Raw genomic sequence first — 26,303 nt, 5'->3', positions numbered from 1 at the left:
AGACATCTAAGTTTGTCTTCGGATCACGAAGAACATTTGTGAGATGCAGAAAAACTGAAAATATGCTGGAGGAGTGCTTGACGCCATCTGTCAAGCATGGTGGAGGCAATGTGATGTTCTGGGGGTGCTTTGGTGGTGGTAAAGTGGGGGATTTGTACAGGGTAAAAGGGATCTTGATGAAGGAAGGCTATCACTTAATTTTGCAACTCCATCCAGTACCCTGTGGACGGTGCTTAATTGGAGCCAATTTCCTCCTACAACAGTACAATGACCCAAAGCACAGCTCCAAGCTATGCAAGAACTATTTACCATACGGTCTATGTGCTGGTCACTCCATTAGTCACCGGATCTCAACCCTATTGAGCTGTTGTGGGAGCAGCTTGACCGTATGGTACGTAAGAAGTGCCCATCAAGCCAATCCAATTTATGGGAGGTGCTTCAGGAAGCATGGGGTGAAATCTCTTCAGATTACCTCAACAAATTGACAACTAGAATGCCAAAGGTCTGCAAGGCTGTAATTGCTGCAAATGGAGGGTTCTTCACCGAAAGCAAAGTTTGAAGGACACAATTATTTGAATTAAAAATCATTATTTGTAACCCTGTGAACATCTTGACTATTGCAACTAATTTCATGTGTTTTTCATGGTAAACAAGGACATTTCTAAGTGATCCCAAACTTTTAAACGGTATTGTATGTTAATTTTAAAATATATTTTATTTTTATAATTTCCCGCAAACACTACCACCTCTCCCCTAATTGGAGTAAACTAACACTTAGGCTTCTACTTCCAGCTTATACATACTATATACATTTTACATGCTATATATATTTGACATATTATATACATTTTACATACATTGTGTATTTTACTACAGTTTATATTTTGTTTTTAGACGTGGCCATCCTCTACTTCTGATTTCTATTTGCTGTATAATTGTATAATAATAAACCATCAAACGCTTGGTGTGGGGTGACCTGAGCGATTTGTATTGGTGCGTCTTGACCATAACACTAATCTAATAATGAATTATTAATTGTGAGAAGTGTAATCTGCTCTTCAGCATGTCAATTTAGAGATTAGACTGGCTAATGAGTCTCACCAACAGCTCTCTCAGAAAGCAGGGAAATGTTGTTCACACTATGTAAAACTGGCCAAGTGTCAAACGGGCTGGGTGTGGCGCTAACACTGTCGGGTCGAGTTGGAGATCCATTGCAGTTGTTTTTCCACCTCCTGCTGTGGTTGAATTGTGTATTGTATGAAACTCTACACTGCGACTGATTTTTGTCACTTACTGACGAGTTAGCATCAATCATTTTTAGTGATGAAGAAAAGAGCAGTGGGGAGATGGCTACGTGTTTATCATTCTGAGCAGATCTCTGGTCGGGTCAGAGATGACTAACGACTTTCGTGTAAGAACTCATCTGTCAATTGAGTCGGACCAGTCAACAACTGTTCCCTTAGAGACTATTCTGATCTGCTGTATACCATGTACGCTGGAGGCATTGATAAAGCTGCTTGGGGAAAAGTATTTGTTTGTTTGGAGATGAGGAGAAAAGGACTCATTTTTTTATATGGCTTTGTATACATTTACGTGTCATTTAGGGTTATTTGCATATCTCCTTGTGAAACATCTTATTTAAAAAAATAAAAATTTTTTTTTAAAGGTGAACACCTATTTATTTAGTTGGGTGGACTAGATGATGAGCTTCTCTGACAATTGGAGGAATTCATACTGAGATGGGAAGTGGTCACATTTGGCACAACATCTCAAGCTGACTGACATTTTTAGGAAAACTTTGCTCCGGCATTAAGTAGGTTTGGTTTAGATTGCTGTAAAAGCAATGCTCCATTTGCCCTTTTTGTGCCGGTAGCCACCAGGAGTGGTGTGGGTTCTCTCCGATTCGACTGGATTACATGCCGCCCTCTTCAGACGCACCCCCCAGACAAAGGGTTGTTTTGTGTGTGTGCACGAGGCGCTGAAAAGCCCAATGTAAGCCCTCATGGACACATCCCCAGGAACACAAAGAAACACTTACACACCAATATGTTCTAAACAAAAACAAGCCAGAAACTGTGTACTTGGCAGTTTTTACTACAACTATGTTGTTGAAGAGTGACGTGTGAGAGTATATCGGCAGCAGGGTAGCCTAGTGGTGAGAGCGTTGGTCTAGTAACTGGAAGGTCGCAAGTTCAAACCCTCGAGCTGACAAGGTACAAATCTGTCGTTCTGCCCCTGAACAGGCAGTTAACCCACTGTTCCTAGGCAGTCATTGAAAATAAGATTTTGTTCTTAACTGATTTGCCTAGTTAAATAAAGGTAAAAAAATATATATGTCAGCTGTGTTGGTGCTGGAATTGAGCACGCCGGAACAGAAGACATACCTATTCCCAGTGCAAGTCATTTCGGAGGAGGACGGAGGGATTGCTCTGCACATCTCTGAGTAAAACAACCTCCCCATGCCTCTGCCCAGTGCCCCATGCCTCTGCCCCTAGATTGAAAGGTATATCCTCTTCTCCCTTCCCACAACACACCTTGGCTCTCATCTCCGTCGCACAGTTACACTTCTATCGCTGCTCTTCTCCCACTGGGTGGTTGGCTGAATCACGCGGCCACTGCTTCTATGGATCCGGTCTTCAGGTTTGGACGCCGTCGTTCCTCTGCTATGTTTTCACCACACGCAGAACCGTCCCTCCCTTGGTTTCAGTTCAATATTACTCACATGGGAACACTGTTGGCGCACCAGCAATGCAGTCTCGTGTTCAGTGATGCTGCTAACTTGAGGCTAACAGAGCCGTAGAGATGAGATCCAGCAGATCACCGGTACTGCTGTTGAGCGGGGCAAAGTTGTCCATTCCAGTCGCTTCCTTGCGTGTTCTTTCCTCTGTACGTCTCTGGTTCTCTCAGGCACTCTGCATCTGCTCTTATCTTTCCTGCCCTCGTGCTTCCTCTTTCCATCTCTCTCTGGTGGGTGGTACTGAGGGTGCAGGGCTATTTTCTCTGTACGGTCTGACAGACAGCTGCAGGCTTGGTGATTAATATGCTCCACATCTCACACACTACCCATGGCTCTAAGAGGGGGAGGGTTTCTGAACTATTAATTCCCACACCCGATGGAGGATGAAATAATTTGAGGGGAGGGTTACAGTGCTCCACTCCCACGGCATGTTTTCTATGTAGTGTTGTGGTGTCTCTCGTTGTAAATATGTTCTTAACTGACTTGCCTAGTTACATAAAATGTAGTCAATCTCTCAATAGCTGATCTTCTCCAGAGCATTTGCAGGGACTCCAAACCTTAAGCTAAATGCCTTTTTTTTCCCTTTACCGGAGTGTAACTGTAGCGTGTTCTCGCTGGAGCACAACAAAATGCTATGCCACCCTGGCTTTCTCTCAATTCTTTCCCCTTCAGCTTTTTGTGTTTTGAGAGGGATGTGAGAAGCTTCTAGTGGGGTGGAATATGGAGGGTCCGGTTGTGGTGTTGAGAGGCTAAAATAGCACCACACACACACGTCAGCTCAAACAGATCCAGCTCGTAGAAGCCCAGCAGCAGATTTGAATTTAGAATGGAAAATTAATGGTTTTATGCAACAAATGTTAGTGCATCGATTCTTTCCTCAAACTGAATCGTTTCAAATTTAAAGGTATTGGAGCCCATGTATCTAGATGGGTAATTCAATCTTCTTGAATGGGAAAGCTGCACATCCCTAATGAATATGTTAGAGACCATGAGTTGGATGGAACTTAACTTTCTGCCAGTATGTCGAGTTGGATCTTGTACCCATAGGAGCAAAGCAGGAAGTCTGTCTAATGTTTTCAGTTGATTTTAAACTCGACTAACATTACAAAATTACATTTCATTGCATGAGCCTTATTTGTTTATCATTTGAATGAACAATCTATATTACCATGGAAATTACTGCATCACAATACCAGACAGCCATTGTTTGGAGAAGTGTATAGCTGCAGCCCAATATGGCAAACAGGATGGGTTTTCAAGTGCTGTTTCCCTTTCGTTTATTACTTTGCAGTCAGACTGACTCAACTACCTAGCACAACCGTGTTAGGCCAGACAAAATTGATTCACTGTTTGATGGATTTTCCCCCCCAGAAAAGTGAAGCGAGCGAGCAAAATTATGTATATGTACAGTTGAAGTCGTAAGTTTACATACACTTAGGTTGGAGTCATTAGAACTTGTTTTTCAACCCCTCCACAAGATTGTTAATCTTGGAACTACCGCTCCCGGATCCGGGAGAATTGTCATCAACTGACACTAATTAGCATAACGCAACGGACAAAAAATATTACTAGAAAATATTCATGAAATCACAAGTGAAATATATTGAAACAGCTTAGCCTTTTGTTAATCACCCTGTCATCTCAGATTTTGAAATTATGCTTTACAGCCAAAGCAAGACAAGCGTTTGTGTAAGTTTATCGATAGCATAGCAGTATGCCTAGCTAGCAGCAGGCAGCTTGGTCACAAATCAGAAAAGCAATCAAATTAAATTGTTTTCCTTTGAGCTTCGGATCTTTTCACTCACGAGACTCTGTTATATAGCAAATGTTCCTTTTTTCCATAAAGATTATTTTTGGCTGAGAAATCGACCAGAAATTGTGGTCACGACAACGCCGAAAAATATTCCAAATTAGATCCATAATATCGACAAACATGGCAAACGTTTTTTATAATCAATCCTCAAGGTGTTTTTCAAATATCTATTCGATAATATATCAACCGGGTCAGTTGGCTTCTTAGTAGGAGCGAGAGAAACAATGGCCGCATTTGTCTATTACGCACAAATCACTCTGAGCCACCAGGTGACCACTTACGCAATGTTGTCGCTCACGCTCATTTTTCAAAATAAGCCTGAAACTGTCTTGTGACACATTAGGGAAGCCATAGAAAAAGGAATCTGGTTGATATCCCTTTCACTGCTCAATAGGGATACATAGGAACGCAGAGGTTCCTACATAGGTCACTTCCTGATTGGATTTTTTACTCAGGCTTTCGCCTACAATATCAGTTCTGTTATACTCAGACAATATTTTTACAGTTTTGGAAACTTTAGTGTTTTCTATCCTAAGCTGTCAATTATATGCATATTCTATTATCTGGTCCTGAAAAATACTTTACTTTGGGAATGTTATTTTTCCCAAAATAAATAGTGCCCCCTAGTTTCAAGAGGTTAACAAACTATAGTTTTGGCAAGTCAGTTAGGACATCTACTTTGTGCATGACAAGTAATTTTCCCAATAATTGTTGAGACAGATTTTTTGACTTATAATTCACTGTTTCACAATTCCAGTCGGTCAGAAGTTTACATACACTATGTTGACTGTGCCTTTTTTAAACAGCTTGGAAAATTCCAGAAAAGGATGTCATGGCTTTAAGCTTTTGATAGGCTAATTGACATCATTTGAGTCAATTGGAGGTGTACCTGTGGATGTATTTCAAGGCCTACCTTCAAACTCGGTGCCTCTTTGCTTGACATCATGGGAAAATCCAAAGAAATCAGCCAAGACCTCCAGAAAACTAATTATAGACCTCCACAAGTCTGGTTCATTTTTGGGAGCAATTTCCAAACCACCGAAGGTACCACATTCATCTATATAAACAATAGTACGCAAGTATAAACACCATGGGACCATGCAGCTGTCATACCGCTCAGGAAGGAGACGCGTTCTTTCCCCTAGTAATGAACACACTTTGGTGCGAAAAGTGCCACTCAATCCCAGAACAACAACTAAGGACCTTGTGAAGATGCTGGAGAAAACAGGTACAAAAGTATCTATATCCACAGTAAAATGAGTCTTATATCGACACAACCTGAAAGGCCATTCGGCAAGGAAGAAGCCACTGCTCCAAAACCACCATAAAGCCAGACTACGGTTTGCAACGGCACATTGGTACAAAGAATGTACTTTTTGGAGAAATGTCCTCTGGTCTAATGAAACAAAAATGCAACTGTTTGGCCATAATGACCATCTGTTTGGAGGAAAAGGGTGAGGCTAGTATGCTGAAGAACACCATCCCAACTGTGAAACACGGGGGTGGCAGCATCATGTTGTGGGTGAGCTTTGCTGCAGGAGGGACTGGTGCACTTCACAAAATGGATGGCATCACGAGGGAGGAAAATTGTGGATATATTGAAGCAACATCTCAAGACATCAGTCAGGAAGTTAAAGCTTGGTCGCAAATGGGTCTTCCAACTGGACAATGACCCAACGCATACTTACAAAGTTGTGGCAAAAGGGCTTAAGGACAACAAAGTCCTTAAGAGTGGAGTGGCCATCACAAAGCCCTGATCTCAATCCCATAGAACATTTGTGGGCAGAACTGAAAAAGCGTGTGCGAGCAAGGAGGCCTACAAACCTGACTCAGTTACACCAGCTCTGTCAGGAGGAATGGGCCAAAATTCACCCAACTTATTGTGGGAAGCTTGTGGAAGGCTACCTGCAACGTTTGACCCAAGTTAAACTATTTAAAGGCAATGCTACCAAATACTAATTGAGTGTAAGTAAACTTCTTACCCACTGGGAATGTGATGAAAGAAATAAAAGCTGAAATCAGTGTCTATTATTATTCTGACATTACGCATTAAAATAAAGTGGTGATCCTAACTGGCCTAAAACAGGGAATTTTTACTAGGATTAAATGTCAGGAATTTGAAACGGAGTTTAAGTCTATTTGGCTAAGGTGTATGTAAACTTCAACTGTGTGTGTATGAACATAAAGTGGATAAGGAATAACAGTACTTTACCACAATGTGCTTGTGCAGGCTCTAGGGCGAGTTTCAAGAGTTATATTATTCCATGTGAACCTACACAATTTTTCTTAAATGCAGATGTCAGTGTTATAACCATGAGAAAGGAAACTCAGTGGGAAGTATAACCTGTGACAGTTTCGTTATTCCTGATTTAAAAATGTAAAAAAAAATTTTTTTTTAGTGCAATACAATCTCGTGATTTTGATGTGTAATTGAACACTAAGAAAAATCTAATTCAATAATGATTGACAAATTGTAATCAATTAAAAGTGTTGATGCATATTAATGACCTGGAATAAATCTCTATAGGCGTAAACAAAATATTCATACAAATATGATTAGGCCCCTCATACTAGGCCTTGTAGAAAGAGGGTCAATCACGTTAGGTCTGCCAAATTAATGGAGCATTGGAAAAAATACATACATTCAGCTGTAGAGTAGCCTATCAAAATAAAAAGATATTGTTTATAACATGCACAACTAGAAGCATCACTCTGGCGCAAGCTTGACTAAATTCGAGCCCAGTAATTTTGCTCACCGCGGCCTCTGTCGTACCTGGCTGCCACTTAAAGCCCCCACCTTGGAGACATGCGATCACATCATTGTGGAGCTGCTGATCTGCACGAGGTGTGTGCATGCCACTGGCGATGTATTTTCCTCGACATGCTAGCTGTTCTTGGCGGCTTATCATCACTTTGAATACATTCCGTCCTGGTGTTATCGGTTGGCCTACTATTACTAGGAGAAAAAGTTATGAATCACAAATCACCATACAGTTGACACACTTCAATTTCATCAATCATTTTGACTTCAATTTGGTTGTCCAAAATACTATCACATTGCACGGCGTCTTTGCTGATGAATGACCTGCTCTCTGGCCAGTCAATTGGTTCAACGATGTCGCGTCTATTAATCGCTTCTAATAGATCTGAAAATTAGGCATTAAACATGAGTTTAACCGACCTGTGTTTTATCATTTGTAACGTCCCAAGTTTAACTTGGACACACATAGTAGGAATTTGCACTGGCTTCGGCCATGACGACATAGGAGAAAATGTAAACATCTGCACGTCTTTTGCAGGTGTGAACGTGTGTGTTTCACTGTCCAATCCGAGGCTGGAACGTGAACTGAGGGTGTTTGGTCAACTTGGGGAAAGCCTCAAGGGTGAGCGGACAGTGCATTATAAACCAAGCTCTGCATATATTGCCACCGCATAAATATTTAAAAAATATATATATTTATTTCGCGTGGCATCCGTTAAACCGTAATTCGACTTTGTCCGGCCTTCGTTTTACACAAATAATTGGGTGTACTGTTGCTTCATGCATGGTATGCGTCTACTAACTGACTATTGGCTACTAGGTAGCTACTTCCCACGCAGTTGCTGGACAGTGGTGTTGCCGGTCATGCCCTCCCCATTGACTAGTAGACTGTATGTATCAAGGTGACATCTAGACGGTTATCAATATTATTTATTTGTTTAGGCTGCTGTCCTATTTGAAAGAAAATCATGTGAGTGGTGGAAAAAAATTGCCACGTTAGCTACTGCCAGCAACACGACCTTGATACCCAATAGGAAGCAGGACGGAAGTGTGGTGGAAATTCTACCTTAACTAATAATGAAGAGAAATATTCAATCAATGTATTACCTTAATTTAAAAAATGTATTACAATGAGGCTGGTCATATTTCACGCAGGTGGAGCGAGAGCCTGCTGTACAAAGAGTACAGGATCACTTATATAGTCAGGCTACCCCATGCAAGCATCTGTAAAACACGTGATCCTATGTTTGTGTGAGGGGAGAAAAGGTTGCCTCAGTCTGTCGCAAACTTCATCCTTCCTCTATCAGTAGCTCAACGGTTCCCCAAAGTTGGTCAAACAAGTGCTTTTGATTGTCGGCCCAGATGCTGTATGGTTCTACTGGTCTCACACACACACACACACAGGATGAACCTTTTTCCCAGAAACGGGCTCCAAACAGAACAGCAGCTTTATCACTGTTGTGCAGGATATAACCTTTTACTCTGTCTCCAGTTATCTTAAGAGGGACCGGTCAGTTTCTGTCAAGTCTTGGCTGAGCTCCAAGACATCATGGGCTCTTTCTACACACACACACACACACACACAAGTTAGAACAGGCCTCTTAATGCACGCACACACTTTTCTATCTTATGAGTTAGTTTATTTAACACACTCAAGCCCAATGCCTAGGCTTAAAGATGGATATTTTAGTACAATTAGTAAGGTTTAATAGAAAATGCCCCAACAGCAGGCACATAGAACGGTGCACTGGTCGCCGACTTATCGACTCGTCGTACAGCCCAATCAGCCACACAAAGGTCTTGAGTGGCAGCAAATCTGCACAATTAGCTGATTGGCTTTCCATACACCCATGCCTTTCGACTCGCCCATACCCTGTGCACCATATTAGGCAGCACCTACCCATACTTGATTTAGTGTATCCATGAGTTTACCAGTTAAATTGACTTCTATGTGTGCTGCTGCTGCATTGTGTGTGTGTGGGGGGGGGGGGGGGTGTTGTTAAGGGTCCATATAACCGCAGAAACACTCAACCTCAGGAATGTCGGGCCATCCCATCAGTCAACTGTTTTTAACTTCTTTCTTTTTTGTCACATGCACCGAATACAACCGGTGGAGACCTTCATGTGAAATGCTTACTTACAAGCCCTTAAGCATGCAATTATAGATACACTTCTCCTTAATGCAACCGCTGAGTCAGATTTAAAAAATGCTTTATGGTGAAAGCACACTTTTACTAATTCCAGACAAAGTTTATCTATAATAGTACTTACATTTAGTAATTGTGCTCTGATTTGTCATCCTGAGGGTCCCAGAAATAAAATGTAGCATAGTTAGGCACATTTGGAAAAACTCCTGGCAGACTTGATACAAAATATTGTGCAGTAATGTAATTCTTCACTGGCTCAGTCTGAAACTTTGCACACACTGCTGCCATCTGTTGGCCAAAATCTATAGGACACCTAGACTCCTATCTGAAAGTATGGCATTTTTCTTGCATTTCAAAGATAATGGAATAAAAAATAAAGAATGCATGTTATCTTTTACCACATCTGTGTTATATTTTCCTACATTAATTTCAGATTTCCACAAACTTCAGTGTTTCCTTTTCAAATAGTATCAATAATATGCATATCCTTGCTTTAGGTCCTGAGCTACAGATTTGGGTATGTTGCAAAAACATTTGCAAAAAAAACTTACTCTAGTTTTGTTACACAATTAAATAACCCTAAAGAGGCTATATACAGGGGGTACCGGGACAGATTTCATGTTTATTTTATTTTCATGACGGTCTTCATCTGTAACCGTTGGTTATACTGTGCCAGCCCTAGCTGCAGCTTGACCAGTGTGTTTGTGTTTCAGGAGGGAGCGTCTGCCAGGAAGGCCCAGACACCAGCCCTGCAGCCTGTCCCCAGACCAGGTCTGTATCTAGCAGCACCAAAGTAGATCAAATGGAAATGACGTGTTTAAAGTAGGCCTTCGTAGAGACTGCTTTACAAGTCATTTTAAAACTCCTATATCAGTGGTCACCACCAACCCTGGTACAGAAAGTTAGTTTTGGTGCTGGGCTGGAATGAAACCCTGCACACCGTGTCATGCTGGACTTGTAACATGGTGTATGATTCAAGTCCCTCTCTTCATTGGTTGAATGGAGAACATTGTTAATGGGCAGTGGCACTGTATTGTCCTCAAAGCGGACATCCTGGTCCGTGACAGTGCTGGTTTTCTTTTTGTAATCCGTGATTGACTGTAGACCCTGCCACATACCTCTTGTGTCTGTGCCGTTGAATTGAGATTCTACTTTGTCTCTATACTGACGCTTAGCTTGTTTGATTGCCTTGCGGAGGGAATAGCTACACTGTTTGTATTCGGTTATATTTCCGGTCATCTTGCCCTGATTAAAAGCAGTGGTTCGCGCTTTCAGTTTCACGCGAATGCTGCCATCAATCCACGGTTTCTGGTTTGGGAATGTTTTAATCGTTGCTTCAAACACGAGTTTGAACTTCACTCAACTTTCTAGAGTAGTGGTCACAAACCGGTCGATTGCGTTCCTAGTCGATTGCCAAACATTTAAAAAAAACATTTTTTAACGATAAAGCCGTTTTAATTTTTGGGGGTCTCTGGCAGCAGCCTTGCGTGCCGGGTCGGCCAGCTGTTACTATTTGAACCATTTAATGTCTGAAGGGACAACCGCCGCGTTCCCGGTGGGCCCAGAGAGCAAATCAATTGGCTGTGGCGGGCGGGGGGCATAGCCTAATACAGACAGAAGCATGTCTGTTCTACAAAATATTTTACTTTGAAATGCATGTTTGAGTGGATAATTATTTATATACTAATAATTTGAAAATCATAACAATTGTGTCCAATGGGGTTAATGCAGATAGGCTTTAGCATGGGGTTTGTCCTTGTACATTTTATAGCCACTGCTTAATCAGTTGGGACACAGGTGTTGATGCTTATTGCTAATATCACATCTGATCATTTAGACCATGGGTAGGCTATTTCCAGTATGTTAAAATAATGTAAACTTTTTTTACTGATGTTATTTGGCCCATTTCTGTTGGCTGGAAATTGTCAGCATAATTTTAATTTAATTAGAGTAGAATGTCCTTTATAAAAAGTCACCAGTCCTCCTACGTAAAAATTATCCCGGGTAAGGACCCCGGACCTGAACCCCTAAACAAGGGGACTGAAATTGGTCAAACTTGCAGTTTAATACATGTACAAAATTATCCTCTTTCCCTAAAAGCATGATGGTCATGACTTTCTTACATGAAAGGGGAGGTTAACTTGGGCCCCAGACAATCGATCTGAGATCAACATAAGTTTCAGTCTTAGGATTTATTTTGCTTTAACCACTGTCTCTGGATATTCTTTTCAAAACCTTTCTTGAGACAACTGTCAATTGCTTCAAGGTTGCGCCGTCAGATCAGTGTTTGGCAGCTGTCATCGAGCGTCCGTCATTGTTTCCACCCAAATCATTTATCGGGGAAGTGCAGAACGGACATGAGGTCCGAAGCTGGAGGTCACCGCTAAGGCCCTTCAATCGCAAGTTTGTTCTGTTATCTAGTTCTGACATTCGGCGTGGCTGTGTAGAGGAAAAGTCACGTTGTGAGCGATAGCCTGACAGCCAGAATGTGACACATTTTCAACCGCACTGCTGATGTAGATTAATAGATGAGCTCAGTTTGATAAAGTAGCAGATGTCACAAACACTGGCCAGGAGGAAGGAATGCTGAAATTCAGCTTTAAGGAACTCACCACACACCGTACACAACACATTAGTTTAAAAGGTTTGTTACTTTTTCTGGTCTCAAAACAGGACGGAATTCAATGTGACTGTACAGTCTAACAATCGGAAACATGTTGACTTGAGTGTTATGTCCCTTTTAATGACAACTTGACTTTTAATTTCACTTCTGAACCCCACATTTCAATGCCCTTTTGCTCTTTTTTTTGCATTAATGCAACAGTGTCATCTCTCCTGTCACAAAATATATTAATAATCAAGGCAACAACCAGCATAAATGTATCTCGGGCAGAATCAATGCTGTTTTGTCTGTTCTTGGTGGAAAAGAGATGCAAGCTTTTAAAACCTAAGTGAAAAATCTATTTTTGGAAGCCTCCGATGACACACATGGCTCTGTTGGATGAGATCTGGACCTATATTCAGAGTCTTGAGTTGGAACACTTATATATGATCAGTTTTGCCTTTTCGGAGAATAATGAATTTAATTATATGAACAGTGGTGACCTGATCCTAGATCAACACTCATAATCTGAGACTCTTTGTGAATACGGGCCCTTTAACTATAAAATAAATCATAGTAAGAGCTGCTTTGCTATAGTGAAATACAGGAAGCATACTAAAAGCAGTTGCCCGCTACTCATTGTATCCAAGCCTCTAGACACATGGAGACAAAATATCTATAGGTCGTGTCTTGGAACAAACAAGTGAAACTGAAATCGGTCAACAGAACAGCAGTATGTGGGTTTGATAATACGTGTGTTCAGTAAGCCAACTCATTATGTTTTTTTTTGTGTTTTTTTTTTTGAAATTGGATCACTAAAACAGTGCATTGGCTTTACCTGGTCTATGGCTTTCTGTTGAAAGCTGAATAGAAGCCAGAGCTGTGGCCTCTTAACACGTTTCATATGTTGTCTCCTTCTCCCTGCAGTTTCCCAAGCCAGGCCCCCACCAAATCAAAAGAAGGGTAAGTACTGCTGTGTGTGTGTGTGTGCGTGTGCGATGGGAATATATGAACTAATGCATATTGTTGTCCTGTTTCATTGCAGGCTCTAGGACTCCCATCGTCATCATCCCAGCGGCCACCACGTCCCTCATCACCATGCTCAATGCCAAGGACCTCCTGCAGGACCTCAAGTAAGTATTGTGTGTGTGTGTGTGTGTGTCTACAGGGGAATAAAACGTTGATATATCCTTTTGGCGTTCAACCCTGGTAAGTCATCGTCATCAATACACGTACAGTATTTATGCCACTATGTGGTGCTGGGTGTTGGTAATTATCAATCATTTTAATTGTCTTCTGCTTTGTACAAATACATTGAGCATAAAGTGCTAAATAGGAAGCAGGTGTTTGACTGAGCCAAACTCCTATCCATTGAAATGTGCACAAGCATTTGTCTAAGTGGTAAAACTGTAAGGTACGTGACATTTAAGTCTAGTTTTATCCAAGAAAAATACACATTCTTATTTGATTAATAACAGTACTTCACGACTGAGGCTTAAACAATGAAAACCCTCTGCAATGCCATTGTTCGCCACCTCCACACCTCACGAAGGTGAAATACACCGGCGTGTTCATTGAAGGTGCGTACACACACACACACACACACAGACGCACATGAGTGGAGTAATTGCTATTTTGCAGTTTAATTGGCGTCATAAATCACTGGACGTCATAAGATGGCGGTGGCTCCGGCTGTGTGGATGAGCAGCATGGAGGTAGAGCTATAACCAGGGAGAGCCCTGATGGCAGAACACAGGGTCTAACTACCCACCCCCTGCTCTGTGAATACATGACAGCTCTTTATTAAACGCCCCCTGCTCTGTGAATACATGACACCTCTTTATTAACGCCCCCTGCTCTGTGAATACATGACACCTCTTTATTAACGCCCCCTGCTCTGTGAATACATGACAGCTCTTTATTAACGCCCCCTGCTCTGTGAATACATGATAGCTCTTTATTAACGCCCCCTGCTCTGTGAATACATGACAGCTCTTTATTAACGCCCCCTGCTCTGTGAATACATGACAGCTCTTTATTAACGCCCCCTGCTCTGTGAATACATGACAGCTCTTTATTAACGAATTTTATTTATTTCACCTTTATTTAACCAGGTAGGCAAGTTGAGAACAAGTTCTCATTTACAATTGCGACCTGTCCAAGATAAAGCAAAGCAGTTCGACAGATACAACGACACAGAGTTACACATGGAGTAAAACAAACATACAGTCAATAATACAGTATAAACAAGTCTATATACAATGTGAGCAAATGAGGTGAGAAGGGAGGTAAAGGCAAAAAAGGCCATGGTGGCAAAGTAAATACAATATAGCAAGTAAAACACTGGAATGGTAGTTTTGCAATGGAAGAAAATGCAAAGTAGAATACAAATAAGCACCAAATAATGGGGTGCAAAGGAGCAAAATAAATGTATTAATTAAATACAGTTGGGAAAGAGGTAGTTGTTTGGGCTAAATTATAGGTGGGCTATGTACAGGTGCAGTAATCTGTGAGCTGCTCTGACAGTTGGTGCTTAAAGCTAGTGAGGGAGATAAGTGTTTCCAGTTTCAGAGATTTTTGTAGTTCGTTCCAGTCATTGGCAGCAGAGAACTGGAAGGAGAGGCGGCCAAAGAAAGAATTGGTTTTGGGGGTGACTAGAGAGATGTACCTGCTGGAGCGTGTGCTACAGGTGGGAGATGCTATGGTGACCAGCGAGCTGAGATAAGGGGGGACTTTACCTAGCAGGGTCTTGTAGATGACATGGAGCCAGTGGGTTTGGCGACAAGTATGAAGCGAGGGCCAGCCAACGAGAGCGTACAGGTCGCAATGGTGGGTAGTATATGGGGCTTTGGTGACAAAACGGATTGCACTGTGATAGACTGCATCCAATTTGTTGAGTAGGGTATTGGAGGCTATTTTGTAAATGACATCGCCAAAGTCGAGGATTGGTAGGATGGTTAGTTTTACAAGGGTATGTTTGGCAGCATGAGTGAAGGATGCTTTGTTGCGAAATAGGAAGCCATTTCTAGATTTAACTTTGGATTGGAGATGTTTATGGGTCTGGAAGGAGAGTTTACAGTCTAACCAGACACCTAAGTATTTGTAGTTGTCCACGTATTCTAAGTCAGAGCCGTCCAGAGTAGTGATGTTGGACAGGCGGGTAGGTGCAGGTAGCGATCGGTTGAAGAGCATGCATTTAGTTTGACTTGTATTTAAGAGCAATTGGAGGCCACGGAAGGAGAGTTGTATGGCATTTAAGCTTGCCTGGAGGGTTGTTAACACAGTGTCCAAAGAAGGGCCAGAAGTATACAGAATGGTGTCGTCTGCGTAGAGGTGGATCAGAGACTCACCAGCAGCAAGAGCGACCTCATTGATGTATACAGAGAAGAGAGTCGGTCCAAGAATTGAACCCTGTGGCACCCCCATAGAGACTGCCAGAGGTCCGGACAGCAGCCTTGGCCAGATCAATGAATACGGCTGCACAGTAATGTTTCTTATCGATGGGGGTTAAGATATCGTTTAGGACCTTGCGCGTGGCTGAGGTGCACCCATGACCAGCTCTGAAACCAGATTGCATAGCAGAGAAGGTATGGTGAGATTCGAAATGGTCGGTAATCTGTTTGTTGACTTGGCTTTCGAAGACCTTAGAAAGGCATGGTAGGATAGATATAGGTCTGTAGCAGTTTGGGTCAAGAGTGTCCCCCCCTTTGAAGAGGTGGATAACCGCAGCTGCTTTCCAATCTTTGGGAATCTCAGACGACACGAGAGGTTGAACAGGCTAGTAAAATAGGGGTGGCAACAATTTCGGCAGATCATTTTAGAAAGAAAGGGTCCAGATTGTCTATCCCGGCTGATTTGTAGGGGTCCAGATTTTGCAGCTCTTTCAGAACATCAGCTGAACGGATTTGGAAGAAATGGGGAAGGCTTGGGCGAGTTGCTGTTGGGGGTGCAGTGCTGTTGTCCGGGGTAGTAGTAGCCAGGTGGAAAGCATGGCCAGCCGTAGAAAAATGCTTATTGAAATTCTCAATTATGGTGGATTTATCAGTGGTGACAGTGTTTCCTATCTTCAGTGCAGTGGGCAGCTGGAAGGAGGTGTTCTTATTCTCCATGGACTTTACAGTGTCCCAGAACTTTTTTGAGTTAGTGTTGCAGGAAGCAAATTTCTCCTTGAAAAAACGAGCCTTGGCTTTTCTAACTGCCTGTGTATAATGGTTTCTAGCTTCCCTGAACAGCTGCATATCACGGGGGCTGTTCGATGCTAATGCAGAACGCCATAGGATGTTTTTGTGTTGGTTAAGGGCAGTCAGGTCTGGGGAGAACCACGGGCTATATCTGTTCCTGGTTCTAAATTTCTTGAATGGGGCATGTTTATTTAAGATGGTTAGGAAGGCATTTAAAAAAATATCCAGGCATCCTCTACTGACGGGATGAGATCAATAACCTTCCAGGATACCCCGGCCAGGTCGATTAGAAAGGCCTGCTCGCTGAAGTGTTTCAGGGAACGTTTTACAGGGATGAGTGGAGGTCGTTTGACCGCTGACCCATTACGGATGCAGGCAATGAGGCAGTGATCGCTGAGATCTTGGTTGAAGACAGCAGAGGTGTATTTAGAGGGCAAGTTGGTTAGGATGATATCTATGAGGGTGCCCGTGTTTAAGGCTTTGGGGAGGTACCTGGTAGGTTCATTGATAATTTGTGTGAGATTGAGGGCATCAAGTTTAGATTGTAGGATGGCTGGGGTGTTAAGCATGTTCCAGTTTAGGTCGCCTAGCAGCACGAGCTCTGAAGATAGATGGGGGGGCAATCAGTTCACATATGGTGTCCAGAGCACAGCTGGGGGCAGAGGGTGGTCTATAGCAGGCGGCAACGGTGAGAGACTTGTTTTTAGAGAGGTGGATTTTTAAAAGTAGAAGTTAAAATTGTTTGGGCACAGACCTGGATAGTAGGACAGAACTCTGCAGGCAATCTTTGCAGTAGATTGCAACACCGCCCCCTTTGGCAGTTCTATCTTGTCTGAAAATGTTGTAGTTTGGAATTAAAATGTCAGAATTTTTGGTGGTCTTCCTAAGCCAGGATTCAGACACAGCTAGAACATCTGGGTTGGCAGAGTGTGCTAAAGCAGTGAATAGAACAAACTTAGGAAGGAGGCTTCTAATGTTAACATGCATGAAACCAAGGCTATTACGGTTACAGAAGTCGTCAAAAGAGTGCCTGGGGAATAGGAGTGGAGCTAGGCACTGCAGGGCCTGCATTCACCTCTACATCGCCAGAGGAACATAGGAGGAGTAGAATAAGGGTGCGGCTAAAAGCAATAAGAATTGGTCGTCTAGAACATCTGGAACAGAGAGTAAAAGGAGGTTTCTGGGGGCGATAAAATAGCATCAAGGTATAATGTACAGACAAAGGTATGGTAGGATGTGAATACAGTAGAGGTAAACCTAGGTATTGAGTGATGAAGAGAGAGATATTGTCTCTAGAAACATCATTGAAACCAGGAGATGTCGTTGCATGTGTGGGTGGTGGAACTAATAGGTTGGATAAGGTATAGTGAGCAGGACTAGAGGCTCTACAGTGAAATAAGCCAATAAACACTAACCAGAACAGCAATGGACAAGGCATATTGACATTAAGGAGAGGCATGCTTAGTCGAGTGATCAAAAGGGTTCGAATGACGGCCAAGTGGAAACCATTCAGACTGGGCTAAAAAATAAAATCTGTGCTGGAAATGAATAATAAGACTTCATTACTTAGTAACTTGATCTTATCACACCCAAGTTGTCAACATTTGTCCTCTTGGGACCACTACTACCAATTATTCATATGTATAAAATAAATTCCAAAAACCAACCTCATTATTAGATTTATAATGCCTTTGAGATTTGCATATATCCATAAAGCTATAAGTCACCTTCATCGTTATAAAAAATGTATTTTTAGCTTTGCCCCCCTTTCTGAAGAACAGTTGATAACAGTAATGCGTCAGTGATAAAAATTCTCAGGAATCCGTGATTCCTGCTTTCTGACGTCCTCTCATACTGAATTGATATTAACCAACGTGTTTATTTTTTCCTTGCTCTCCCACCGTCTGTCAGGTTTGTGACGTCAGAGGAGAAGAAGAAGCAGGGCATCCAGCGGGATAACGAGGTGCTGCTCCAGAGACGTAAGGACCAGATTCAGCCTGGGGGGGCAACACTCAGCGTCACCGTGCCCTACAGGGTTATTGACCAGCCCCTCAAACTAGCACCGCAGGACTGGTGAGTCACCACCACCAGACATGATCATTTGTCATCTTCCATATATATGTTCCACTCTGTATCGTCACCAGGACATGACGGCCAAGTGGAAACCATTCAGACTGGGCTAAAAATAAAATCTGTGAGCACCACACAAATGTAGGAGCACCAGAAAAATACATGTTTCTAGTTGATTGAGATATTGCCTACTTTGGGCCTATATGAATCATACTTAGTTTTGAAGCACATATTTTGAAGAAGATATCCATTTTACTTTTACTTTCTGTGCCATACCCACCAAATGTTTGCATATACTGGTAATGATACCAGGTTGTTAGTAATGTTGCACGATTTGAGCAAAAAATCGAATTGCAATTTTTCGACCAAATATTGCTATTTGACTTGTGAACTGTTTGAGTCATAGAATAATCATTATATTTCTATGGTTGGTATTTGGAATGACAAGAAATGGAAAAAGCCAGGTAGGAGTTATGTCAGGGTAGGAACCAAAGTGTTGGCCAGTGTTTCCCAGGGGACCCTAATCACATTTGAATAAAAGATTCAGAACTGCCGTTGCACAAACATGCTGATCTACACCACTGGTACCAACCTGTATTAGAGCTAACGTTTGCTTTGCCTTAGCTAAATGGCATTTAGTTAGCGATTGAACATTATTTTAGGCACATACCAGCTTCCTTTAACTAACCTGGGTTTTGCATAGCGCAAGATCCACAAACTAATACTATAATAGAGAACATGTGGACTTATATTTAGAAGCAACGTGGAAAGCAGCATCGTTTTTGTTTTTGGAAGAATATGAATTTGACAGCATGCTGAGAAAATAAACAGCATGGACGAGCTGTGTGCTGTGCTGCTTGAGGGGCTTGGTGTCTTGTGGTCCGGGAACTGGAAGCAAGCAGCCGCGGTAGGCAGCCTGTCTTGTTTGAGTAGCCGTGCACCGGGAGTCTCAAACCTAAGGCCCCTGGGCCAGATGTGGCCTGTGCCAATTTTAATGTGACCCATGGTTGTCTTAGTCCCTCAAAAATCAAAAGTACTCCTCGTGGACTGCACCAGATTTGCCTGTTCTTGTTGTGATGTTACCCCACTCTTCCACCAAGGCGCCTGCAAGTTCCCGGACATTTCTGGGGGGAATGGCCCTAGCCATCACCCACCGATCCAGCAGGTCCCAGATGTGCTCAATGGCATTGATCCGGGCTCTTCGCTGGCCATGGCAGAACACTGACATTCCTGTCTTGCAGGAAATCACGCACAGAACAATCAGTATGGCTGGTGGCATTGTCATGCTGGAGGGTCATGTCAGGATGAGCTTGCAGGAAGGGTACCACATGAGGGAGGAGGATGTCTTCCCTTTAATGCACAGTGTTTAGATTGCCAGCAATGACAAGCTCAGTCCGATGATACTGTGACACACCGCCACAGACCGTGACGGACCCTCCTTCCAAATCGATCCCGCTCCAGAGTACAGGCCTCGGTGTAACGCTCATTCCTTCGATGATAAATGCAAATCCGACCATCACCCCTGGTGAGACACAACCGCGACTCGTCAGTGAAGAGCACTTTTTGCCAGTCCTGTCTGGTCCAGCAACGGTGGATTTCTGCCCATAGGCGACGTTGTTGCCGGTGATGTCTGGTGAGGACCTGCCTTACAACAGGCCAACAAGCCCTCAGTCCAACATCTCTCAGCCTATTGCGGACAGTTTGAGCACTGATGGAGGGATTGTACGTTCCTGGTGTGACTCGGGCAGTGGTTGCCATCCTGTACCCGTCCCGCAGGTGTGATGTTCGGATGTACCGATCCTGTGCAGGTGTTAACGTGTGGTCGGCCACTGTGAGGACGTTCAGCTGTCTGTCCTGTCTCCCTGTAGCGCTGTCTTAGCCGTCACAGTACGGACATTGCAATTTATTGCCCTGGCCACATCTGCAGTCCTCATGCCTCCTTGCAGCATGCCTAAGGTACGTTCACACAGATGAGCAGGGACCCTGGGCATCTTTCTTTTGGTGTTTTTCAGAGTCTGTAGAAAGGCCTCTTTAGTAGTGTCCTACGTTTTCATAACTGTGACCTTAATTGTTAGTCTTGATGACCGTTCCACATGTGCATGTTAATTAATTGTTTATGGTTAATTGAACAAGCATGGGAAACAGTGTTTAAACCCTTTTACAATGAAGATCTGTGAAGTTAATTAGATTTTTATGAATTATCTTTGAAAGACAGGGTCCTGAAAAGGGAGTTTATATGATCGACAGTACCTGACCATGTTGTAATTCTTGGCTGTACATGAAAGTACCCTACATCCACATACTGCTATACCACTTTAGCAACCAGCCCCTCAAAAGTGTACAAATGACTATCTAAATCTGGCTTACAATGTGTACTGCCATTTTACTGGACTATACACATTCAGTACAGTGACATGTTGTATTATTTGTCTATTGGGTTTGTGTTTTATAATTAAGCAATAAGGCCCGAAGAGGTGTGGTATATGGCCAATATACCACGGCCAAGGGCTATTCTTATGCACGATGCATGCACGATGCAACGCAGAGTGCCTGGACATGGCCCTTAGCTGTGGTATATTGGCCATATATTACACCTCCCCGGGCCTTATTGATTAAATATGGTGCCTTATTGCTATAATAAACTGGATACCAATGTAATTAGAGCAGTAAAAATGTTTTTTTCATGCCCATGGTATACGGTCTGATATACCATGGCTGTCAGCCGATCAGTATTCAGGGCTCAAACCACCCAGTTTAATTTTAGTTTAAAATGTGTGTTACTTCATGTGTGAATTGGATATGTTTTTAGTTTGTTTTGCATATTTCAACTCTCTCTGAGTCGCTTTTTTGGAGAGTTGGGTCATGGCCAGGGTCTGCCGTTACCAACTACGACCCTGGAGCAATTATGGTTTAGGTGCCTTTGCTCGAGCCCATCGACAGATTTTTCACCTAGTCAGCTCGGGGCTGCGAACCTGCAACCTTGCGGTCACTGGCTGTCCACCGCCCATGAAAAATTCACCCGCAATCTGCAATCAGAATGTCTGCCAGGGCTAGAAAGTTGATATTGACTTTGTGTTGTGCAGGGATCGTGTGGTGGCTGTGTTCGTGCAGGGCCCTGCCTGGCAGTTCAAAGGTTGGCCTTGGCTGTTGCCTGACGGATCTCCTGTGGACATTTTTGCTAAAAGTGAGATTCCTCCCATTTCTCTTGCTGTTATACACATGGGTAGCATTTTTGACAAGGTAATTGAATTTCTTGTTGCAGGTAACTACTGGTAATTAGTATGGTTACCCAGTTAAATTGCCACCCGTACGGATCTTTGGCTCCTAACCTGTTATACCTGTTCAATGAATTGGACTTAGGTTAATGCATATTTGAAAGCTAACCTGTACAACCCAAGTCTCTACTAGTATTGGTCCTACCTAATCAACTGTGTGTGGTTGTGGTCGCCTGCAGTAAGAGCCTTTCATCTGAAGTATGACGAGCAGAAGATGGATCCCAACGTTCAGAAGTGGGATGTCACCGTGTTGGAGCTGAGCCACCACAAGCGCCATCTCGACCGGCCCATGTTTCTGAAGTTCTGGGAGACCCTCGACAGGTGGTTTCTTGAAAGCACATTTGTGCACATGTATGCTCGTGACACAATGGGGTTGATATTAAACCCACCTCTGTCATGTACCCTCCGCTCCCTCTAATCTGGGATGTATTTTCAATAAAATGTCTGGGGAAAATTATTAAAGAGGGGAAAAAGTGGAAGATTTCTGTGTAGATGGGTTATTGTAAATGTTAGCACTCGTATACATGGAGCTAAATAATCTCTGTAAATGTTCTCTGGTGTTAGACACAGTTGGGATGTACGGTATATTTGAATAAGATGACATTGTAGAATGCATGAGCTCCTACTGACCAGGTGTTCTCGTCCTGTTCCACCTACAGATACATGGTGAAACACAAGTCCCACCTGAGGTTCTGAGCCTGGACCGTGGCCTCCTTCCTCCACAGGTCCCGTCAAGGCATTTATAAACCCCCTGCCGCAAACCTAGCCCCTCCTTCCTCCTCCCTGCCAGGACTACCTCTAGAAGAGACTGGGTACCCTACTAGCACTTTGGGCTCCAAGAAAAAGCCCCCGTGTTCAGATAGTCCTTCAGGAAAATACCTTCTACCTGGTCTCCATAGTTACAAGTAGCAGATGCAGTATGTCACTCTGGACATGGGGAGGGGAAGTTGGAGCTTCCAATGTTTTTTCAAGTTCTAATGTAAAAAATTAAACTATATCAAAACTATTTTCTAACAGAGCATCTTACTGTGGAGACCGAGGTTGAAGAGAGAGCGAGATGGAGAGAGTGGACGAGGGGGGATGGATAGATGGAGGTGAGAGAAGAAACCTCTTCTCCTACTATTTCCTTTGTGAAATGAATCCTGTACATTCCATGTGAAACATGAGCTGGCTAAGAAGCCCTTCGGAAAATCTGGGTGGTGCAAATTAAAATCATTGATAACCATAAAGGATGTGAGACCTCTGTCAGATTCATTTTCCTGTTTTTTTTATTTTCTTAAAGGAACCCCCCCCCCCAAGCTGCCTCTCAAATGGCACCCTACTCCATATACAGCACCCTACTTTGTCTACCCAGTGTCTAAACACAGGGCCCCAGTCAAAGGTAGTGCACTATGAATGGAATATGGTGCCATTTGTGACGGAAACCCAGTTTTGACAAAGTGTAGGTAGGCAGCACATAGAGAATTATAGAGGGGCTCTCTTTGTTTCTGTTATGGTGTCAAAGTGCACAGGCAGCGCCATTGATGACATCTCCATTTTTGAAGTCGTCAATTTTCTTAATCTACTACATCTGAGTTGGGAAACGAAGGGTACACGGTGTCACCTGGAGTGTGGCGTTTGAACAAGGTGAAGGTTGATTTACTGCCACCTGCAGTTATGGAATGTTTGCTCACCAGCTAAATTAATTTGCTGATCCCTTCTGGTGACCTGGATGGATTTTGCAATCCTTAAGACATAGGAAGTTCCACCAAGTTGACTACTTGAAAATGGTGGAGGTCCTCAATGGCTCTTCTTATGGGCACTATGATGCAGCCCTGAAGCATCTGAATGATGTCCCATGCGATCCAAATGTATATATGATATAAGAGCCAAATTTTCCGAAAACAGACTTTAAATAAAATCAAAAAAAGCTATTCTCTTATTGATGCATATCAAAGATCTTTATGATTCAGTGGGATTGATTGTGTCAATTCCAGCCGTGGCTCAAGTGTTTTTTTTTTTGTGCTGTGCAAATGAAAGGAATGATGGCGAACATTGCGTTATGCGGTGTTCACAGTGCAAATAGATCATAAAGCTGGTAGAGGAACGTCTTGATTGTGTTGCTGTTTACTTCTACCTTTACCATGCAGAGATGGGTTTTTCCTGCCCACATGATCTGAACCCCGCTAGGGCCCATTTTTGTCCTGGCTACATAGTTATGAAAACTGAACTTAACACACTACAGTAGTAACATTATAATATTACCTGTCTTACTGACATTTACTGTTGATAAATGGAACAGTGGCTTTGAAGAATAGTCGTAAGTTTATTAAAAATGGGTGTGTAATCAGCTAGCTTTGTAAAATAAAATACCTCAGCATATCAGCTACTTTAGAACAACAACAACTCCTGTGCCAGTGTCTAAAATGTGGTGTGAAAAAGACATGGTGAGTCAACCAATTGTTGCCCAATGAGTCAGACTATTTTTTTTTTTTTTTTTAACTAGGCAAGTCAGTTCAGGACATTCTCATTTACAATAACAGCCTAGGAACAGTGGGTTAACTGCCTTGTTCAGGTGCAGAATGACAGATTTTTACCTTGTCAGTTCAGGGATTCGATCTAGCAACATTTTGGTTACTGGCCCAATGATCTAACCACTAGACTACCTGCCGCCCCGAAATGTACAGCACCCTGAAAGGGAACCTTGCCCACTTATACTGGAACACATCCAGGTAGTAGTGTCGACGAGGGAGAACCGAGCAGATCAGACTTCCTGTAAATTCAGAACCATGACTCTGGGTCCTATTCATTAGATGCCAAACAGAAGAAAGCGGACAAACCTTTAAGGGGCGTCATGCACTTGTCCAAAATGAAACGCTAGTCTTCCGTCAACTCGAATTGTGTTAGTCACATGCTTGGTAAAAACAACAGGCGTAGGTAGACGAACAGTGAAATGTTTACTTACAGGGCCTTCCCAAAAATACAGAGAGCATGGAGTTGTTGAAATTGGATATCTGATCTCATCACTGGCAGTGCCACAGTCTGTGACCATCTTTGGTCAGATGATACATTTTTATAAATAGGTAGGAATGTTGAGTCATAATTTAGAAGCAAGTTTTCGAAAACAACCCCCAGCAGCACAGAGGTAAGTTACATCATTAACGCATTATAATATTGGCCAGGTAAAGTCCAGGAGTGGAGTTGGCCAGACAAGATGTCTTGCTCACCTGAAGGGTGGTGCGGCTGCAGCAGATCAGTGACGTCAGTCAGCTAAACTCTGGGTGTGGTAAAGTGGGGGTGTAGAAATACACCCCCACTTTACCACAACCAGAGCTTTAATGTAGCTCTAGCCTATATCATTTTACAAACTCTAAAACGCTATTTTGGAGAACAGCAATAACAAACAAATGACCCCACACGTGAATTATCACCGCAATATTAGGTTTAAATGTATGTGGAATGGCGTGTACAATGTACTACTGAACCTTAAACATACTACTTTACTTGTGAAACTGCGCAAGCAGTGCAACATGAAATGGACGCATATAATACATATTCGTCTCAAGGCCGAATTCAAAAACCGATCATGTGAAAGTAACCAGAGCATTAAACCGTGGACTGCGAATATAAACTATGCTAGATAATTACAACACATGCATTGAAATAACAGGCATACATTAAAGGATTTACTTAGGCCTACAATCGACCAAAGAATTAAGAAAATCGTAAAATACAAAAGGAAAATCTACACATTAAGGCCTCGCGTGCTGCCTCCGTACAGGTAGACCTTAGAGGAGCTCCGTGGCATGTGGCTGAATGGACAGCGTCTATGTCTAGTAGCTACAATTATTCAGTTTGTGGCCAGTTACACATTTTGGGGGCACGGTTGAGTAAGTAGCCTACAATGCTTATATGCAAGTCATAACCGGCACGCAGATCTTTAGAGATGTTAGGATCAATTATTTTTATTTCTACTTTGCACATTCTTCCATTGCAAATCTACCATTCCAGTGTTTTACTTGCTATATTGTATTTACTTTGCCACCATGGCCTTTTTTTGCCTTTCCCTCCCTTCTCACCTCATTTGCTCACATCGTATATAGACTTGTTTATACTGTATTATTGACTATGTTTGTTCGACTCCATGTGTAACTCTGTGTCGTATGTGTCGAACTGCTTTGCTTTATCTTGGCCAGGTCGCAATTGTAAATGAGAACTGGTTCTCAACTTGCCTACCTGGTTAAATAAAGGTAAAATAAAATTGTAAATTGGCACTCACATGGAAAAGGTTCCCCACCGTCTGCTATTGGCTATATGAAGCCACACTCGTGGAACGGCGCATACAGTGTACTATGACATTGTCCTCTCGTGTGATTCCCACCAAAATTGTTGCTCTGCATTCAGATCAGTGTTGCCAACTCATCAGTAAGGAAAGTAGCTATTGCCTGTCCGAAAAGTCGCTAGAAGTCGCTAAGTGACGTCATCAACACATTTGCATAATTGGCCATGTGCATGTAATTGTGATGGACGCTGAAGGAGAGAGAAATAACATCAATGTAGGAGAGAGGAATAACCACTGTAGGAGAGAGAAATAACATCACTGTAGGAGAGAGGAATAACCACTGTAGGAGAGAGAAATAACATCACTGTAGGAGAGAGGAATAACCACTGTAGGAGAGAGAAATAACATCACTGTAGGAGAGAGGAATAACATCACTGTAGGAGAGAGGAATAACCA

At 42.7% G+C, this 26,303-nt stretch overlaps 2 protein-coding genes across 5 annotated transcripts in view; one reads left to right on the top strand and one right to left on the bottom strand.

The window, feature by feature from the left end:
* Positions 1 to 23,507, top strand: part of LOC109872209 (parafibromin) — a 36,556-nt gene extending 13,049 nt beyond the window's left edge. The window contains exons 11-18 of one of the 2 annotated variants that reach the window (XM_020463360.2): positions 10,172 to 10,229; positions 12,988 to 13,023; positions 13,106 to 13,193; positions 18,153 to 18,314; positions 21,395 to 21,495; positions 21,766 to 21,907; positions 22,246 to 22,311; positions 22,604 to 23,507. In XM_020463360.2, the coding sequence (XP_020318949.1) occupies positions 10,172 to 10,229; positions 12,988 to 13,023; positions 13,106 to 13,193; positions 18,153 to 18,314; positions 21,395 to 21,495; positions 21,766 to 21,907; positions 22,246 to 22,282 (624 nt within the window). In that variant the 3' untranslated portion in view covers positions 22,283 to 22,311; positions 22,604 to 23,507. Of the gene's footprint in view, positions 1 to 10,171; positions 10,230 to 12,987; positions 13,024 to 13,105; positions 13,194 to 18,152; positions 18,315 to 21,394; positions 21,496 to 21,765; positions 21,908 to 22,245 lie in introns of both variants that reach the window. The other variant, XM_020463359.2, reaches the window with a different exon arrangement.
* The window catches only part of LOC109872210 (beta-1,3-galactosyltransferase 2), a 29,519-nt gene extending 3,456 nt beyond the window's left edge, over positions 1 to 26,063 (bottom strand). Inside the window, exon 1 of one of the 3 annotated variants that reach the window (XM_020463363.2) lies at positions 25,845 to 26,063. The gene's annotated coding sequence lies outside the window, so the exon portion shown is untranslated. Of the gene's footprint in view, positions 1 to 2,384; positions 4,295 to 25,844 lie in introns of those variants that run through there. The other 2 variants (XM_020463361.2, XM_020463362.2) reach the window with 2 other exon arrangements.
* Positions 26,064 to 26,303: the final 240 nt, after the last annotated feature.

The sequence above is a fragment of the Oncorhynchus kisutch genome, linkage group LG27, assembly GCF_002021735.2.
Source record: "Oncorhynchus kisutch isolate 150728-3 linkage group LG27, Okis_V2, whole genome shotgun sequence".
In the NCBI taxonomy this organism is placed as follows: domain Eukaryota; kingdom Metazoa; phylum Chordata; class Actinopteri; order Salmoniformes; family Salmonidae; genus Oncorhynchus; species Oncorhynchus kisutch.
This window is presented reverse-complemented; position numbering and strand designations above follow the sequence as displayed.